At 39.9% G+C, this 19,205-nt stretch overlaps 3 protein-coding genes and 1 pseudogene across 4 annotated transcripts; 1 reads left to right on the top strand and 3 right to left on the bottom strand.

Moving 5' to 3' along the window:
* LOC104442295 overlaps positions 1-755 on the top strand; it is a 36,575-nt pseudogene extending 35,820 nt beyond the window's left edge.
* An 800-nt stretch (positions 756-1,555) lies between these two features.
* Positions 1,556-2,245, bottom strand: LOC104443272 (Werner Syndrome-like exonuclease). The gene has a single exon (XM_010056602.2). The coding sequence runs from the start codon at positions 2,243-2,245 to the stop codon at positions 1,556-1,558; it is 690 nt and encodes a 229-aa protein (XP_010054904.2).
* Positions 2,246-3,032: 787 nt separating this feature from the next.
* On the bottom strand, positions 3,033-4,538 carry LOC104442290 (type III polyketide synthase A). Its single transcript, XM_010055664.2, has 2 exons — positions 4,337-4,538; positions 3,033-4,012 (listed from the first exon to the last, which is right to left on the bottom strand). The coding sequence occupies exons 1-2, from the start codon at positions 4,536-4,538 to the stop codon at positions 3,033-3,035; spliced, it is 1,182 nt and encodes a 393-aa protein (XP_010053966.2).
* A 737-nt stretch (positions 4,539-5,275) lies between these two features.
* Positions 5,276-18,198, bottom strand: LOC104442289 (probable helicase CHR10). Of its 2 annotated transcripts, none has more exons than XM_010055662.3 (17): positions 17,971-18,198; positions 17,854-17,861; positions 17,175-17,253; positions 16,913-17,073; positions 16,671-16,802; positions 15,944-16,124; positions 13,588-13,723; positions 13,340-13,457; positions 11,412-11,501; positions 10,190-10,297; positions 9,914-10,117; positions 8,604-8,729; positions 7,880-8,535; positions 6,938-7,083; positions 6,132-6,308; positions 5,774-5,888; positions 5,276-5,688 (listed from the first exon to the last, which is right to left on the bottom strand). In XM_010055662.3, exons 1-17 carry the CDS (start codon positions 18,152-18,154, stop codon positions 5,664-5,666), a joined length of 2,646 nt encoding a protein of 881 aa, XP_010053964.2. In that variant the 5' UTR covers positions 18,155-18,198; the 3' UTR covers positions 5,276-5,663. The 2 variants fall into 2 exon arrangements, with proteins under 2 accessions (XP_010053964.2, XP_010053965.2); XM_010055663.2 differs by having other exon boundaries at positions 18,000-18,131.
* Between the last annotated feature and the right edge of the window lie 1,007 nt (positions 18,199-19,205).

Here is a 19,205-nt window from a genome sequence, read left to right as displayed (position 1 = left end):
CTCTTTGATCAACAACAGGAAGAAATGTCGTCTTCTCAATTGTCTTTTTAAAGAAGTAACTGCGCATTGGCTAGCATATGTCTCATATTCTCACACATCTTTCTGAAGGGTAACACGCAAGCTCTGGAAGACTTGACATACGATAAGAGGAAAGAATTCTTGACTAACACCAATTGCCGAGAGAACTTTCTGGTTGTTTCATTCCACACGGAGGCAGGCATCAGGCCTGCAGTTATAGCATCTCTGTCTCATGTTGCTCATGCAGAACTTCCTTGCTTCTTGGCTGGTCAGCCTGCTAAGCTTCCTGTGCGATGGCTGCATGTGCACAGCTCCTCCAAGTCAGGTATGGTGAGAAGAGCGACGGGCTTGTTACAAGGCGGGATGCAGCAGTTCTAGGATCTGTCGTTGTGCGGCCCACGTGCAAGCTGGATCATGCCTGGATGGTTTACTCGACATTGAGCGACAACCCATCTGAGGTCGATGCATCTAAAGTGTGCAAGGCTCTTCTGACATTGCTTGTGGAAGTCAGGGAAAAGAAGAGGCAGGAGCTTGAACCGAAAGATGAATAAAAGCTATAGGGGATGCTTTCCCATCTCAATACAGTAGGTATTAATACTTAGATTATTTTTTCCAAGTTCTTAGATTGATGTCATAAGGAGACTTAAACTAGTTCAGAGCCTTAGAGCCTTGCATCAATTGATGTTCGTATCTTCTGATAAGATGTACCCTTATTTGTACAAACAGCTCATCTCGTGTAAAGCATAATTTTTTCTAAAATTCAACGGAGTTTCCTGAAATTATTCCAAGGTCGGTCACACCTGACATGAAGTAATTTGACTTCATGGGTGTAATTTAATGCATGTAGGGTCGTCGTAATCCATAAGCACGCACTCATCATTAGTAATAACTTAGCCCTGATGAACAATTTTGTAACTAATTTCAACATAAGCTTGTTTGTATATTTAAGCTTAAGTAAAATGTACTCCTTTTTTTTCGCCATCAAATTTTTACAATATAATTCAAATTCTAAAGAATACATGAATATATATATTTGAATTTATGTGTCAATATGGTTATATCGTTAAAATTTCAGGTATTTCAAGATTCCCGAAAAAGGCGGAGTATCAATGCCAGATCTAAATTAAGGTAAAGTACATGCAGACACGTAAGATTATAGTGGTTAGAAAATCTTTTGCTTAATCTCGATTAAACTCCCTCGAAATGCAAGGGAAACATTAGGCGTCACTTTATTAAAACCAAATTCTGCCGTCTTTACCTTGTGTTTTTCCCCCCCGAAAATCACGGATGTTCTCATGTTTGATAGCTAGTGTGAACAAGATTTAATCGTGCATACAACTAACAACTCTCCAGGATAAACTAATTGCCACCAAGAGCAAAATCGATTTAAAAAAAGAAAAAAGGAATTAACAGAACATTCAGACCAACTCGTGTAAATGCCAACAAGAGAAAAACATCCAGACCAACTCGTGTAAATGCCAACAAGAAAAAACTTTGTTGACAAAAAGAAATTCATAGGATGTTTACAAATCTTAGTTCATGAGCGAACTTGATGAGGGAAAATAGGGGCGACCATATTAGGTACGATCACGCAGTTTGCCCCGACACACCAACCGACACGAACTCTACCCACTAGCCATGCTTGCAAAGCCATTCCGAGCTCGAAAGTGACGAAGGCATCGAGGCACGCGTACTCTACCTGAGGAGCTGTCAATGTCTTCTCGTCCCAATGGCTCAACGTAATCTCTTTAGGCTTCTCAAGGTCTTTTCGGAGCACAACTTTAACCAATTTCTTCAGCCCCATATAACCCAATGACGGGTTCCGCCACCTCCCTACCGCCAGCCCACGGAGATCGACCATGCGGGACACGACAAGCCCAAAGTCGTCGCTCAGCTTCATTGCGTCATCCTTGATGCCGACGCCGACGAACGTGTAGTCGAGATTACCGAGAAATGCATGGAGCGACGCGGGGACGTACTCAGCATGGAGAATTTGAAAGATGAGGCAGCTGTGGGCGACGCACAGTTGTAGGGTAGCCACAGGATGGACGACGCCAGGCTCGAGGTTCGGGCGCCACTCGATGTCGAGTCCAACGACGAGCCGATTCAGCCAGAGCAGGTGGGCGCGCTCAACCTCCATAATCCAACGAGTCACGACGGACGGATCATCGGTGACGCAAGTGTAAATCTGCTCTCCGTAGAAGGTAATCTTGTGAAGAGAATGCATGATCGCGGGTTCTGGATTGTGAGAAATGAGGAAGACGAAAGTATGAAGTGGCGAAGAAACTGAGAAAGATCAGAAAGAGAATCGCAAGTGAAAAAACTAAGAAGCTGCTATTACATTGGGGTTAGAATTGAGGGTGCGGGGTTTAAGTCGCTGCGAGGTAGCGTCAGAAGAGGAAACCTTTCCTTTATTGAAAATAGGAAATATTTACAAAGCCGTTGGAAATTGTAGTGAAAACAGGCTTGTGTCCTAGAACAGGAAATATCTATTTCTTGAATCAAATTAGGCAATATTTCCCACTTTGAAGATAAACGGTAATTATCCATGTGCGTTTAGCAATTAAAAATTTCATTCTATTAATAAATATATGAAGAATTTGGTACAATCCATGTGTACATTCAAGAAAAAAAAATTCTAGTAAATTTCTAGTCTTTGACATGTATGTTATAGATATTGCGTTGTTCCCATTAATCTGGCTATTTTCACATTATAAATAGACAAATAAAAGTTCTAACATGATTGGCGGATTATTTTTGTCTTGATAGTTAGATACCAAAAAGTCCTATGATCCATAAAATTTTCATAATATTACGAACTAATGCAACACAAGTAATGATTTGCCAATATAAGTATCTCACTCGCATAATTAAACTCGGAAGAGACTAAAAATCTCAAATTCAAATTCCTCCTTACATGTCCGCTCTAGATTGCAATAAGGTACCGAATTGTACGACACGTTCAGCAATTTCCCACTGGAAACCCAATTGGGACTCGGACAATCCCACTTTTCTTATGAAAGGCTGCGCACGAGAATGCCTTCAAATGTAATGCCAGGTCCGAACGCCAGCGCAAGCCCCCATTCCTCACCACCTTCTCTCTTCATCAGCTCATCTCTCATGTTCTCAATCACGTAGAATATGGTGTTGCTGCTCACATTCCCATAGTCCATCAGCGCCTTCCTGCTGCATTCCAACTTGTCGCTCCTCAGCTTCAGCGTGCTCTCCAGCTTGTTCATGATCGCGGGCCCGCCCGGGTGGACCGCCCAGAACACGTCGTTGAACCCCTCGCTGAGCCCGGCCGTCGCCATGAGGCCCTTGCAGAACTCCTCGATGTTGGCCTCGATCTTCTGAGGCAGGTCTCGTCCCAGCTTGAAGTAGATGCCCTCGTCCGAGAGGCGGCCGTCGATCACGTCGTGGGTCCCCGGGAGGAACCGCTGCGCCGCATGGCTCAGCTCCATGAAGGGAGACTCTCCATGGCAAGGCAAGGGATCCGCCCCGATGATGGCTGCCGCCGCACCGTCCCCGAACAGGGCGGCCCCCACAAGGTCGTAGGGGCGGGCCTTGTTCGGTGGCCGGAAACCGAGGATGGTGGTCTCGGACGTGGTCAGCAGGACGCGGCTCCCGGGGTTGTTCTCGGCGATGTCCTTGGCAACACGGAGGCCAGTGACGCCACCGTAGCAGCCGAGGAAGTAGAGCATCACCCGACCGACGTCGCTCCTCAGGCCAAGCCGGGTCGCGAGGTGGAGGTCACCGCCAGGCAGGCGCAGCTCGCTCGAGGAGACATAGACAAGGTGGGTTATGTGCCCCGGGGGCCGGCCCCATTGCTTGATGCAGGAGAGGCTGGCCTGGAGAGCCATCTCTGTGACTGCTGGGTTGGCAATCTCAAGCCTTTGGTTAAGTGTGGGAGAGCCTTCCCGTACCAGTTCAGGGTACTTGTCTAGGATCTCCTTGGACATCACTGTGTATCTTGTCTTCACAGTGGTGGTTTTACCTGCCAAAAGCAGATAGGAAAATCTCACGTTGTCTAACTCTCAAGATCAGAGCATTTAAGCAAATGAAAATAGATCGAGGCTCTCACTAGTATTACCTTGGTGTTTGCATGTCCCCTGAATCTAGTGACACTATAACAATAAAATCTACCACAATTATGAAGTCTACAATGTGAACAAATTGGCTGTAGTTCGACGAAGATGTTCTTCCAAATATCAACCTAGGTGAATCTAGGATAAACGTGTACCGTGACTAATACATTCTAGAGACCGAGGAGAATGGAGTTGTGATATTCAATGATCAGGTACAGAGTAGTTATGCTTACAGAGGCGCTCAAGCTTCTCCTTGATGGAAGCGTCTTCGCATTTGGTGTCCCGGATGAATCCCTCCACCAAGCATTCCTGCGGGATCACTTGGCTGGGGAAGGCCTTGCCAATTGCAAGGATCGTGGCCTTTCCTGGAGTGGGAGACCGCCTGGTAGAAGCAGGACGAGGTTTGGCAGAGCCATTGGCATCGACTTTCGACATCATGTGACACCCAAAGGAGGGAAGAGGTGGAGCTCTTGAAAGGGTTGTGTGGTGGATCCTCTGTTTGAAGTGTGAGCATATAAATAAGAGTTCAGGCTTGTGCCCTTGCACAGAGTTGGGTTTTAAAGAAAGAAGAGGCATTGAACAAGGATGAATGATTAGTTTTATGTGATTCGGTGCGTTCTTGTTTGCGGAACAGGAATGTGATGACCCCATTTATTTTAGTCCTTTGGCCAATTAGAAGAAGCAACTCATCTATAATGCAGTGATCTTTTTCCTTCTGCTGTACACACTCAAACCATTTCTCACTTACCATTCGTTGGCTTATATTATACAACGTGCAAGTCCACATTCTATGAGTTCTTTTCATCACCTTGTACTGAATTGAAGTTCTAGGGCTAGCCGATAGGCAAATTTGTTGGAACAGAAGGATGGGCGTCCGGGCGGGTATTCACCTGGTAGGACACTTGATTCGATGAGTGACGGCACTGTCAACCATTTTATTGTCGAACGGTACCATTGCCGTTGAAGCTTCATGCGCATTGTCGTTTCCATTTTGAAGGGCTCAACCTTGACTACCGAAATTCAACCACCTAGATTGACAATTGTTGAGCTGAACTACGGTTAAAGGCGGCATAGATCGAGCTCTGTATAAGTGCATAAAAAGATGAAATGAAGAGGCCCGGTATCATCTTGAGCCCTCCTGTTTGACAGAAGAGCTAAACCCAGGCAAACGATCATCGCTAACTCTATTCTATTTAGGCAAACGAAAATCATTGTTGACTTATGGACAAAGAAAGTGGCACGATCTATGGCACAATCTATTCACATAGGTTCTGGCATCTTTCTTGTTTACAAAAGAGTGGATATAAATACATGATGAACCTTGCCCAGCATGAAATACAAAGGATCAAGAGGGCTCTTCCACAGGTTAAACCAGGGCACCAAATCCGCTGACCTCCATCATCTGGGGACTGACGCCAATAACTACTGTGAGCAGCAAGCATGACATTAGAGGTTACAATGAGGGTCTATAATTTGATTCGACCATCACAACTCCAGTGGAGAAACTGTGGAAAACCGTAGCTTTCGGCAATGTTATGGGGTCAATGACAGCAACTGGTCTCATGACTGACGTCGATAATAGTACCTGTCCAAAAAGGGTAGAATCGATTGAGACAAGAGAGAAAGGGAGGGAGGGAGGGAGGGAGGGAGGGAGGAAGGCTGGGACATACACAAATATTTTTATGCCAAAGATCGCGGCATATTTCCGAAGAAGGCGTTCCACGGTGTACCATTCTGAGCGATCTGATCCATCTTGATAGCCAACACGTGGCATGTGAATGGAAGCTTTTGGCGGGAGCAAAAGAATTTAGAATTATTACACAGAAAGTTTCCAATTCCACGACAACTTCAACACACTTGTCAGTGTACTCCGTGAAGAGCAAGGATTAATCATAAAACAAAACCAGGTGATGCTTTCAGTGTAAAAGTACTATTACATATAAAATTAAGACATGTGAAGAAGGATGAAGCAGAAGGATCATATGTTATCATCTTATAAAGCACCCAACCAATGAACAGAAGCTTTACCAGAATTCTGAGCAGCTGAATAGGACGCCTTTGAGAGGCAATGTTCCAAGTCAGGCAAAGAGATGTTGCTTCGGGGAGCCTTACGCCTTGGGTTATATGATTGTACAACAGCCAAAGCCACCCATTCAGTATGATCATCACGCACATTCTGCTCATGTTCGTGGTCTGCAGTGCACCCTATTCAGCAAAACAAAGCTATATATGAAACAGAAAGGAAACTCAAAAGTCTCATGACAGTTAACCATAGGTCCCAAAACCACTCTTAATCAGGAAGAAGTAGCGTGCATATAAGGCCAAGATAAACCCGTAACAAAGAAATGGGATGACTTGAACATCCACTCTCACATGCAAGCCCAACAAAAGTTTGATAAAGAACACACTAGAGTTGAATGCAACAAATAAGATAAACAACAATTTACGCACAAGGACCATAGGGAATTGAGAGTTGACGTCATTACTATGTTAAAGGACTCGACCAAGAAAATTTTAGACAGAAGAAGTGACTGTTAAATTAAAGGATTCGACCAAAAAGTTTTAGGTTCAGGAAATAACTGCATCTAAGACTTATGTAAACTCTGAAAGGTTATGTGGGATAAGTTCAAGACAAACAAAGTATCTATAATTCATGAATGAATGCCTATAGCACCTAAATATCTCAAATGACATATTCATTGCACCAACAAGACTTTCAAACACCTCACATGTCATCAACTGAAGACCATTCAATTTTCCTCTTGCTCAGACTTCAACATATCATGTACTAAGTTAAGTATTCTAGATGAGAACGCAGATCTAAAATGGCTAACCATCAATCTTTATGAGATGAAGATCACCAAGATGCAGGTCCCCAAATTTGGCAGCACGTTCATATGCTGCAGGAATATCTGCGGAAAGTTTCGCCAAAGCATTGAACATCCCACCATGGCCCCATTTCCCAGAGTTGTCTATGCAACTGCCAGAAGTAAGTGATTCAACCATCAAGAAATTGTCTATTTGAAGCATGACATTCCTCAACTATCAGAATAAACATCAGCAAGGTATGGCATTTGGAGATTGGGGAGGTAAGAGGCTCTAAATAGGTAGAGCACCCTTTTTTTCCTGAAAGACCATTGGCTCCAGAAGATAACTACAATTACAATCCCCACACTTCTCATATGTTTCATTGAAAATTGTGCTTTAGCTCATAGGAGAGGTTTCCTAAGGGTGTTTAGGAAGTGAATCTCAAAGCGAATTGGACAAGGTCGGAGCTTAAACTTTTGAGGAAATATGAAACAAAAATAAGATGGTCACCCCAATAAAATGGGCAATGGAATTATAAACCTGAGTGAGACTGTGGCAAGCTCAATGAGGCAAATTCAGTGCTCTTTAAAATTTGGGGATGCACTCTGGATTAATTTCAACAAGGAATTGCATTGTACACAAAAATTGCTCATTCTTTATGAATTCTTGATTGCAATGGTTAAGTAATAAATGTAGAATGATAACCTTACATAATTAAATATTCAAGGAAAAATAATCTATAGCTAATCCAATTCTTACGTGAAATTACACATTCCATAATGAAATGAATCCTAAAGGCACATTGTGAATTATTCCAGGGCTTTTATATAATTTTTTATTGAAAATAAGAGGGAGCATGAGAAAATATAAGGAGGATGCCCTGCTTACAGCAATTCAAAAGGTTCATATGTAATATCATATTTAAAACAAACTGGATAAAAGTAGACTCCAATTTCAAAGTATCTAACCTGAATATGATGGTGTTTTCAGAAGGACAAACTTTAGATGGTTGTGTGCAATCTCCATAAACAAAATGGAGAGAACCTGAATCCGATGATATGTCCCTGTCAATAGGCAAAATAGGTTCCTTGACAGATGATGAATTGTATCCAAGGGATTCCCACTTTAACAACTTTTTTTCCTCTGCCTTCTTCTTTGCATTCTCAATACTTAAATGCCTATCCTCAGGTTCTAAGGCCCTCCTGGGCCCCAAAAGCTCATTCTGTTTGATACTAGCCTGTGATGCGTCCTTAAATTTTTCAACCCATGAAAGATAAGAAGACTCATCAAAACCAGGATCAAAAGCCACAGAAGTAGAACTTCCTTCCACAATAAGTTCGCCGGTGTCTGTTACATTGGCAGGATCAATCTCAAATTTCCTCTCATCCTTGCCCAATTCATGGCGCATTGCAATTATCTTTTCAACCACAGCATTCACTTCAGACAGCTTCGATTCACCCGACTTAGCATTAATCTCAGTAGGATCAAACATTTGAAGCCCATATATGATGGAGCGGAAATCACCAGTTTCAACAACTTCACTTTCATCTCCTTTCTCTGTAGAACCATCTCCTATGACATTTTGGCTAAGGAGCATTTTTCTCTGTGCTCTCCTCATGATAACCTTTGATTCGTAAAAACTTTAGAGTAAGTACAGGTCGTCAGTGCTAGCATCAAAGCATGAAGTCTTACCTCTTCAACTGTACGTGCCGTGACCAAGTTTATGGATAACACATGACTCATTTGACCTATCCGGTGAGCACGCTGCAGAGCCTGCTTGTCCACCTGGGGATTCCAATCTTGCTCGAAAAATATAACCTATCCAAAAAATTCAACTGGCAATGATCAATTTGATAGAACAGCTACTATGAGGAGTACTTGTAATAATTGGTACGAGTACATAATTAGCTTACAGTATCACGCATGAAGGTCACCATATATTGTAATTATAAATTACACACATGGTGCGCAGAGAATGTCACCTATTCAGTCTGAATCTCTCAACTTGACTTCTATAAGGTATCAAAGCAGAACATTCCATTTTCAGAACTCTCTGGGTCCCTTAACATCTAATTTGCTTTGCTTTAGTGTTAGGCCAAATTCCATTTCACAAATAGATGGATGGAGGTTTTAGATATAATTTCACTACGCCTTCACCAAACAACTTAATCTTTTGAATAATTGGACGTGGTCTCACAGATTTATTCCCACATCAAATCATAACTTGAACTTTCTCCAATATGACTAAGTAGAATTATTTTCTGTGATGGCATCACATCCATCATCACCAGAGTTGAGATTTTTCTTCATAATCATTGCCTCCAACTTATAATTTTCAGATTAAAAAATTGATAGAGAACATACAAACTGACGTCAACTTCTACCAACTTTATTGTCAGAACCTTACAATATATGAATTATATTTTTCTTTGGGCAAAATCTAGAAAAAAACTCCCCAAGTAAAAGGAAGGATGAAACTATTGCTGCCAAGCTCATTTTTGGCTTGAAAAGTCAGCAGTCCACCTCTGCCATGGCATATTCAATCATGACCAGAAAAATGGGGGAAAAAAAATCTTAAAACCAAATACTTTACAGTCTCTCAGATTCAGTGTTATACTGCAATAGAGAGACTATCATGTTTATGGTCTATGCTCTATTCTTTGTTGTCATCACAGTGTCACACATGCTCCTTCACATTCAATCAAGCAGCCTTGATACAAATCACCACTAAGTTTGATTCCCGACCAGTATTGTCCCACAGAAAGTGTATTCAAATATGCTTCTGAGTCCTTCGTGGCAACCGAAAACCAAAATTCAATCAAATGTTTAATGAATAGGTGGAAAAGCCTTGAAGGGTCCTGACCAATACAAGAAGAAAGCTAAACTTGACCATGACTTCCGTGGTAATTGTTAGCCATGACATACAGGCTGGCGAGCTTATGTTTCATCTCATATTACTGGGGGAAAAAGCAGACCGATTAGCTTTTTAATGCGATACTCACCGTATCAGCAGCTACCAGATTTAAGCCAACTCCACCAGCTCTTGTGGATATCATGAAAACAAACGAACCATTTTGATTAGGTCCAGAGTTCTGATCGTCTTTTACTGATTGTTGGCTAAAGCTTCTAATTGCAGCAAAACGTTCTTGAGCCCGAATTGATCCATCAAGACGCTCATAAGAATATCTCCGAAGCTCCAGATAATCCTGCGTTGCATTTGAAAACTCTTAGCTAAACAGATGCTGTATATGACAAATCAGTAATAGGAGGATTAGAACCTGTAGAATGTCAAGCGTGTGGGTCATCTGGGCAAAAAGAAGAACACGGTGACCGGAAGTGTGTAGTTTGCAGAGAACTTGATCCAATATTATCAGTTTACCACTAGCCTGTTTATGAAAGTAAAGACAAATGGAAATAGATCAGAACTAGGGATAGTTCAGACAAAGCTCAAATCTACTTATAGAAGCCAACTTAAGCAGACGGTCCCACATTATAGCTCAGTCCAGATTCAACAGCTTAAGAAAGCAAATAATCCCTTGTTTCTTTTCGTCCTCCTGTGAGCCTTCCAACTACAAGGGACCCAACCTCTGCATAGAACTTTTCTGTGCAATTAAAAAAAAGGAGGTGTCTAAAGTTTCTATTTGGCCCAATAAGAACAACGTTCCTTTCAGTTATAAATTTGTAACAGCATCCTTAATTTCTAATAATGGGGATAACATCGTGCAACCTACTATCTATTGATCAGGTATATGACATACTTTACTAACAATGTTAAAGACTAACGATTGTCAATGTTCTAGTAACTCATACATTTACAACTCAAAACTAAATCATAGCAGTAAACGGTAATCTACTATTGTTTTTGTGGATGGTTTGTTATTTTTTAGTAAATTACAAACAGGTAAGCGCCCATTTATAAATCTAAAATAAGTGCAATCTACTATTATTTGTTGACAAAATTGCTTTTTTCCATTGATAACTTATAAATAGTTACGCACCTATTTGTAAAAGTAGATGGTACTCTACTACTGGTTTGTGGATAGTAAATTGATATTTCTTTGGTAACTTACAAACAGTTATGCTGCCACTCTGAAATCTAAAAGTAAGTGATAGTCTACTATTGTGTTTGTAGAGGGTAAAATTATCATTTCATTAGTAACTTACAAACAGTTACACGTCAACTTGTAAATCTGAAAGTTAGTGGTAATCTATTGTTGGGCTTGTCGATGGTAAAAGTGTCATTTCACTGGTAACTTACAAACCATTGACCATACCAACGCATTATTGATCACTATTTATTTACCATCCATATTTTAAATCGATGGTAAAATTATCATTCCACTGGTAACTTACAAACTGTTGACCAGACCAACACATTATTGATCACTTTTTATTTACCATCAATTTTTCAAATTTACTGCCGATGTTACATATTTGCATTCACAGAACAATTTCGTTTTCAGCAAAAAGAATTTAGAGATTGCTTACAAGTGGTCCTACCTCAACCAGATGTTCACCTTCTTCATATGGTTCAGGTTCAATACCAGGGAATAGATATGGGTGGCTGCAGGTTTTTCTCAACTGCATTACCTACAGACAAGCAATAAAATGAGCAATAAAAAGAGGAATGACTTCAGCAAATTTGACACATCACATATAATCGGTAATTTTGGCCCATAGTGGATATATAAAACATATCAACAATAGCTTTACAACAGTGAGAGCTATACGATTGACCTCAACTTGGTTTAGAACTCCAACTATGGCACCACAAGATATTGGATATTATTTGTGTGGGGAAATGGGAAATTCTCTAGTCTATGATTAAATCCAGGAATGGCTTTAGGGCCAAGCACCTCAAATGATCTCATATGAAACAATCAACCGCCTCAAATGATCTCATATGACTGGAAACATTTTTCTCCAGCCTATGCACATAAAGTATGTGCTTACCATTTCCACAGGTTAAATGCTTTTTATCCATATTTTGGTGACCAATTGCTATTCCAATAAACTTGATCCTTTCTTTTTATAGGTAAAAGGTAGAAGTATAGGGAAACAAAGGGGTGAAAACCCATACAAATAAAAATCTCACACAGGCATATATAGTATTAATCTTATTGATCTTAAAGAATAAAAGAAGGTAGTTTTAAGCCTATGAACTAGATAGCATAGTTTGGTTGTGAACAAATAACAGGAACAACAAGTTTCCTCTTCCATTGTTAACCCAAAGGAATACCGGACTTAATTTACAGCCAGAATATCGAACTATTGACATTGACAATTTTATAGAACAACCTGATGGTATTATACAAAAAGGTTAGATTACAATACTCCTGAATGTCTTCTTTCTTTGTCTCGATTAATAAGGACATCGGCCAAAAGAGAATCCATCTTAGTGGATGTGGAAGAGACAATAGTCTCTGAAAAAAAAATAGAATTACAGTTAGGAGGAACCTGCCAATGCTATTTTCATTCCTAAACCAAAGGCTAATGGCTTTCATTTTGTCTAGAAGCATAGTTTTAAGTTTACAAGGCGTAGCCATCTCTTTTTAGGGATGGCAGCAGCCTAGGCCTGTGGGCTTTTTTACCCATTTAACTTGCAATAAGGGCTTTGGGTATATGGACAAGCTTTGGACCAAGTTACAAATATCCTAGGATTTTCTGTAGTTAGAAAAAATTCTTAGACTTTCCTTGTTCAAGAAAAGGATCTGAATATGGTTAATTGGCCAGAAAAACTACTGATTCGAATCTAGCGTCTCAAGTTGAGCTTCAGCTCCCACATTGGACACGGGAGTCGAGTCTGGCATGGTTTCAAGAGAGGGCAATCCTAATTACGATTGAGGTCCTATATTCGCCGATCCAAACTCATCCTGCTATTGACTAACACCCCAATGTCTCCTTTCGACTTTCCCACTAAACTATCTACAATATTATCCTTATTAGAATATTTAAATAATAAACCACTCCCTCTAATAAGCTGAAGCTTTTGAGTAAGATAGGTCCAACTGGATAAGTTGACAAGCTTGTATTTAGGCTCCCTCTTAGCGATCTCCCTAGGTAAAGGTATCAAACTTCTGCTGCGCGCTCCCAACAAACGGTATCAAAGCTAAAGGTCCTGAATTCAAATCTTTCCAAGCCCCATTTGCCTCCCCAATTAAATATTTCCACACTTAGTACTAAGCAAAAGACCAAACTAAGCATAAGAGGGAGTATTAAAATATTTAAATAATAAACCATGCATTCATCTAACAAGCTTAAGCTTTTAGGACAGTCGACTATAATCCCACTAAATCCTCACAATCCTAATAGTAATCAAAACAGCTGGATATCCATGATCATAGAAAGTAGAGCATCTCAGTATTCAGCACAGTTTCTAAGGAAAATAGCAATTTTCATCATGAAAAAATTGTTAAATTCACTCTTACAATATTCTGTAAGGATTGTGTACTAGAAGCTCCAGAAGAGAGTGCAAGGAGTTTTGGAAGCTCTTTCTTCAGTATTGACAAGTACACCTTTTTCTGCAAGTCAACCATCGGAGCCATTCTGCCATAAGAATGTATCATAGCAACGTTTTAGTACATCCCAGGATTTATTACTTTATCAAAAAAGAATACGAATATAAAAATTGTTGAATTAGATTTTAAATTCCACTAACCCCAGCTAGATGACCTACACTGTTATCTCAGTAAGAGGAGGCAACACCAATGTCCCACCCTTGATAAGTTCAGATTTAGTTCGGCGTAGCATAAATGCTCTCAATATATGTCTCAAACTTCTGACCTGCTTCGTGACCTTGGTTTCATCATGAGCTACACAAGACCAATCAAAACTATTCAAATGAACACCTCGATAGCTAGAGTAACAGTACACTTGCAAATTGAAGTGAGGAGGGAAAGAAAGACAGAAGACATTTAAGGAAAAGAAGGATAAAGAAGCCACAATTCCTTTGACAGTTTAGCAAAAGTAGTCAGGGCCAGTCATGTGCGAGAAACTATTCCTTTATTTCCTGCTAATATTGAGAGAAAATGAAAAAATGGGTCTCAAAGAAAATGTTTCCCTTCTTGAACCTGTCTCACTGTTTTTTTTTTTCAATTCAAAGACAAAAAGCATTGCTCCTTGTCATCACTTCCTTCCATTTCCACACACTTCCCTCCACCTAAATGAAGCCAAAGCATATCGTATCTTTCCATAAAAAACGGTTCAGTAAGAAACATGAAAATACAGAAAAGAATATATATTAAACAAAACACTGCTATTTACCATGATAAACAACAAAACACGATTTGTTGTCGAAATAGTATTTAGACGGACATATAGACAAGGGCACCTTATTTTAAGAATGATAAAGTAGCATGTGCATTGTTATTCTTTTGCTCCTTTTTTTTTAGGTCGATACTCTTTTGCTCCTTAAGAAGTATGCTCTTGTGCAACTTCACCATGCTTCAGCAAAACATACTTCACCACATCATTGTTATTCAATTTCCATATTCTTTATTTCAGTATCTACTTTTCAAAGAAAAAGTTCATGCTGAATTCACCATAGACTCATCCCCCTTAGAATATGTTATAAACCCCCGTTTTGAGATTCATGTTACTCCTTTCTGGAATCATAAAGTGAAAATTCACGCAAATCCACGCAAATCCAGTAAGAAGTTCCTATCAGGCTCATCTTTTTGACAGAGGAAGTTTCTGCAATGGGCCACAAACTTCACCAATACCTAGTTGATACCACCAAAATAAAAACTATAGTTGAATGGATATTGTGCAGCTTTTTTTTATTTTTTTGTACAGATATATTGGGCAGTTTAGGTTCATAGAAGCATGAGTTTAAATCTTTTTTCGCAAATTATAGGCACGATGAAAGGATCACCAATAGTTTGTGCACCTGATATAAAAGTTTTTTGTGCCAGTAATTTATATATGAAAAAAATTTGTTTACAAGATTTTATCATTGACGGTGGATTCTAGAAAAGATGGAAAAGTGAAGGTCCATACATACTATAAGTTGCCAATGAAAGGGTAAAAAAAAAAAAAAAAATTATCATCAATTTCTTTACAGAAGGTTATAAAGCTAAATCAAGTTTTTGTACCAACTAATGAGAAAATAAAAATGACTACTTCTTGGTTAAACTATTTTCCCCTGTCATGGACTTAGTAATGAAGGCATTTCCTCTTTTGAGGAAAAGCTTACATTGCTAGCAAGAAGTATTTCAGTACCAAGAGCTCATCGTCTAATAGAAGGCTCTGCTACAATACTAATTTCATTTTGTGCATTTAACTCTTCCATCCGTTGTAACATATCAGAGCCACAGCTCTTCTAAACAGAGACAAATATAAATCATTATCCTAGTTGCAGTACACAAATGTCAAAGATGATTGAAACTACTACAATAAAGGGGGTCCTATAAGTATTTACGCATTCATTGCTATAAGATACATTCCGAATAATATTTTGCATTCTCTGAAACATGGTTTATCAGTAAGTCACCCCTACTTTTTTATTTTTGTGATTTTACCCCTTATACTTTGTGTACTAGTGAAAATAGTCTATTTGTCCAACATTCACTAGGTTTCTAACAGAGTTGATGTCACAACCTCTAAAGTTACCACATTGATCATTACACTAAAATCCCTAACAAGAGTTGAACAACAAGACTCTTCTCACTAACATAAAGAGTACTCTCAAGTCACCACCATTAGAGTATACGGAGTTACTTCCTGAAACACCCAAAAGTGCAGTGAATGTCTAAACAATTTTTCATTTTACATCAAAAGAGGTTACTAGAGTTTGGTAGCTTCCACTATCAAGTTTCACCTTTCATCATTAAACTTTCCATTGGTGCGATTTTCAGTATGACAATCCACTTGAGAAATCTACGCAACAAGCATTTTCCAATGATTAGTTAAAGAGGTTGAACCAGCTTGGGGAAAGACAATTCAAAGTTTGGAAGACCGTCCACAAGGAAACATCATTTTACGAAGAAGCAAAACCAAAAGTAAATCAATTTTTACGCGTAATTATAGATAACCTGATGAAGGATCTGCGGCATCCTTAAATGTAGAAAGAAACTCCTCCAGCGTACCAAAGACTAACGGCATACAAAAATGCATCAATGCCCATAGTTCAGAGAGATTGTTCTGAATGGGAGTGCCAGTCATCAATAATCGCCTTGGAATAATATATCGGTCCATGAGGACCCGATAGAGTACCTACAAAGTTCTTGATATTTTTAGCTGCTTCCAGTAATAATAACATGTGGAAAATGCATACCTCTGCAATTTGGAAAGCATGAAAAATAAGAATGATAATGTAAGGAAAAGCTACATCTCTTCATATGGTGAATATAGACAAAAGCATAGACGAAGAATTACAAAGAGATTGGCTAAAGTTTGCTATTATCCACATGAAAAAAGTGCATCTCCAAGAATTTATTCAGTTTGACTAGTATAGAGTTATAACTTGACCCAACACTCAGCATAAAAACATGCAATACAATGTCTATGCAGTAGACCAGCTCAAATGCGCAGGAAGGTGGGACCTCTAACTTCGTAACCCAAGTCCATCCAAATAGAAAAATAGTATACTAATATTTGGATTAGGCAGGGCTCAATCATGCCATTGGGCATGCCGATCTTTTCTGTGTATGGCCCTTTCCAAACCCACCCATTTGACCTTTGAAGCCTAGAGCAGGCTGCCATGCTCCTGATCAGGTGCTTGCAGATAATCTTACAAATTTCTCATATGCTAGGACATACACTTGAAGGATTCTTAAGACGCTGAGCCTCATCAACTATTGCATATTGCCAGGGTATTTGGGAAAGAAACTCCTGATCCATCAATGCAATGTCATATGTTGTCAATAGTACATCAAATGGTAGAGATAAAGCCTGCAAACAGATTTCACCAAATCAGTTGTCCAACAACAGCCAGCAACACATTTAAGTTAAAACCAGAAGAATAAAAGTGAATTATTCATGTGCTGCTTCGATAAACTCACATCAGTTGATGAATGATGCTGTTTCACGTGATCATACATCATTTTACGCTGACTGCGACGGTTTTCTTTCTCGCCAACATATCTAAGAACCTTCAAGTTGGGGGCAAAATTGACTATCTCTGACACCCAACCGTCGGTCACGCTAAGAGGACATAACACCACTAAGGTGCATCAAAGAACAGCACAAGAAGGATAATCAGACTACTAACAGAAATAAGGAGCTAGTTAAGAATCATATCAAAGCAAACTCCTTCTAACTCACAAAATGGCCCAGAGGACACTTGAGAAACTTTCAAATAGCTCAGCAATGAAATAGCTTGCAATGTCTTCCCTAATCCCATCTGCGAACAACAAAGTTAGATTAGCTTAAAAGGCAGAGAGGCAAAGATAAGGAAGTCCTTATCCAATTATACTCATAGATGTACGACCAGCAACCATTTAGCAAGCACAATCGAGCGCATCCAATATGAGCAAAAAAAAAAGGTGAAGTTCTTGTGGCTCGAGGGACATCATATGGAGTAGGGTGGCATTTCTCGTCATGTATTTACACCTTTTAACACGATTATATTGCCAACTCAAAGTGAAACGAATTTAACGTGCATAAAACTTTACATATAGTTTCTCACGAGGAACTAGGCAGTCATTCTCAAAAGCACCCTCGAGTCATTAAACTCCAAAACAGTAAGTCCAGAAGCAAGAAATCGACATAATGCCCTGATTATTGTAATTCAGAACAAGGTCGCAAGCGCTTGCCCTTCACGATGTATTGTATTGGGAAAAACTAGCAGCTTCTATCCACAAAATAAAAGGAAACGAAAAAACGAAACAAATGTTCAAACAATCCCAAATGCATACTGCCAAGGGAAACGTTTCGCTGTCGCGAGGCGAAACAACGAGCTCACAAAAGCTCAGGGTGAGAGAAAAAATGAAGAAGGCCGTACCTCATCTCCTGCACCACCACCAGTGAAATTCCGATCGTCAGAGCCGATTCTCCCACATTCCTCACCGGCGAATACCGACAAAAACGCGAGTTCAGAGACAAAAGAAGCGACACTGACCGAGAACGACATTGACGCCGAGGCTGTACCTCCTTATCAGCCACGAGACTCCTTCCACTTGGTGGGGCTTCAAGGTCGCCCGGAGCCCCAGCTCCGGACCGTCGATCGGCGCGCCGGCGCCGGCGGCCGCGTCCGCCGCGATGACGATGCTCGCGGCTGCTTCGAGCCGCTGCTCGTACTTCATGTTCTTCGCTCTCTTTTCGTAGTGAGCTCCTTCGAACCGGAGCTTGGAGGGGAAGTTAAAAGCAGAGAAAGAGGGAGGCGGTTGATGGGCCGTCGAACGATCGGCGTGCTATTTTCCCGATTTTGCCCTCACTGGAGACCGCCGACGTGGCGCCGAGATGTTTCTTTTGCTGTCCACGTGGGAGAAAATTACTGTTGACGCCACTGTCTTGCCAACTCAGCGGTGAGACACTCGATTTAGAGCGTGACACGTGTTTCTTTGGGCCCACCTGATAGAAATTTTGAACGCTTTGCTCTGCTCTGTATTTTGACCTCTCGATTCTTGGTCCCCAATTCAGTCGCCACCATGAGCAATGCAATAGAGAACTTCCACATGGCCGATCTCACTAGTAACTTGCCAGTTCGATGGACTTTCGTTTTGCTAATCTTACATTCTTGTTTTGATCTTATGATGGGATTGTTTCCCCTTTTTCTGTATAAGAAAATTATGTAAAAAGTCATAAGTTTGTTGTATTTTCATCAATTCAATTTCAAACATTTTGATTTTGTCAATTAAGTCCTACATAGTTTTACATTTTTCTAATTAATTATATCCAGCCAATTTTAATTAGAAATTACTTACGTAAATAATTTTCAATAATAATTTTATATTTTTCTTTTTCTTTTCTTTTCTTTTTTTCATTCCCTTCTTCCTCCCCTAACTAGTTGTTAAGCTACAACAATCGGTTAGAGGCGAGGTTGACTTGTGCCTAATGAGTGGTGATTGAACTTTGCCTAAGGCTAGTGAGATCGACTTGTGGGTTCTCACCTCTAACCAATTAGTAAATTAATATGCTTGTGATAAATTTATCAAAAAATAATTATTTAACACAAAAATCCGAAGGTGATTTACCCTAAATTAAATTTTTTACCATAAGAAAGCCAAAATTAGCACATTTGTGACAAATTTATCATCAATTAGTCTTCGTTAAATTTTATTATCAAATTACTAATGATACGTGAGAGTTAACGAATGCACTGGTTTAAAGTTTTACCGTTTGTTATTAGTTGTG

This window comes from Eucalyptus grandis, chromosome 4 (genome assembly GCF_016545825.1).
Source record: "Eucalyptus grandis isolate ANBG69807.140 chromosome 4, ASM1654582v1, whole genome shotgun sequence".
In the NCBI taxonomy this organism is placed as follows: domain Eukaryota; kingdom Viridiplantae; phylum Streptophyta; class Magnoliopsida; order Myrtales; family Myrtaceae; genus Eucalyptus; species Eucalyptus grandis.
This window is presented reverse-complemented; position numbering and strand designations above follow the sequence as displayed.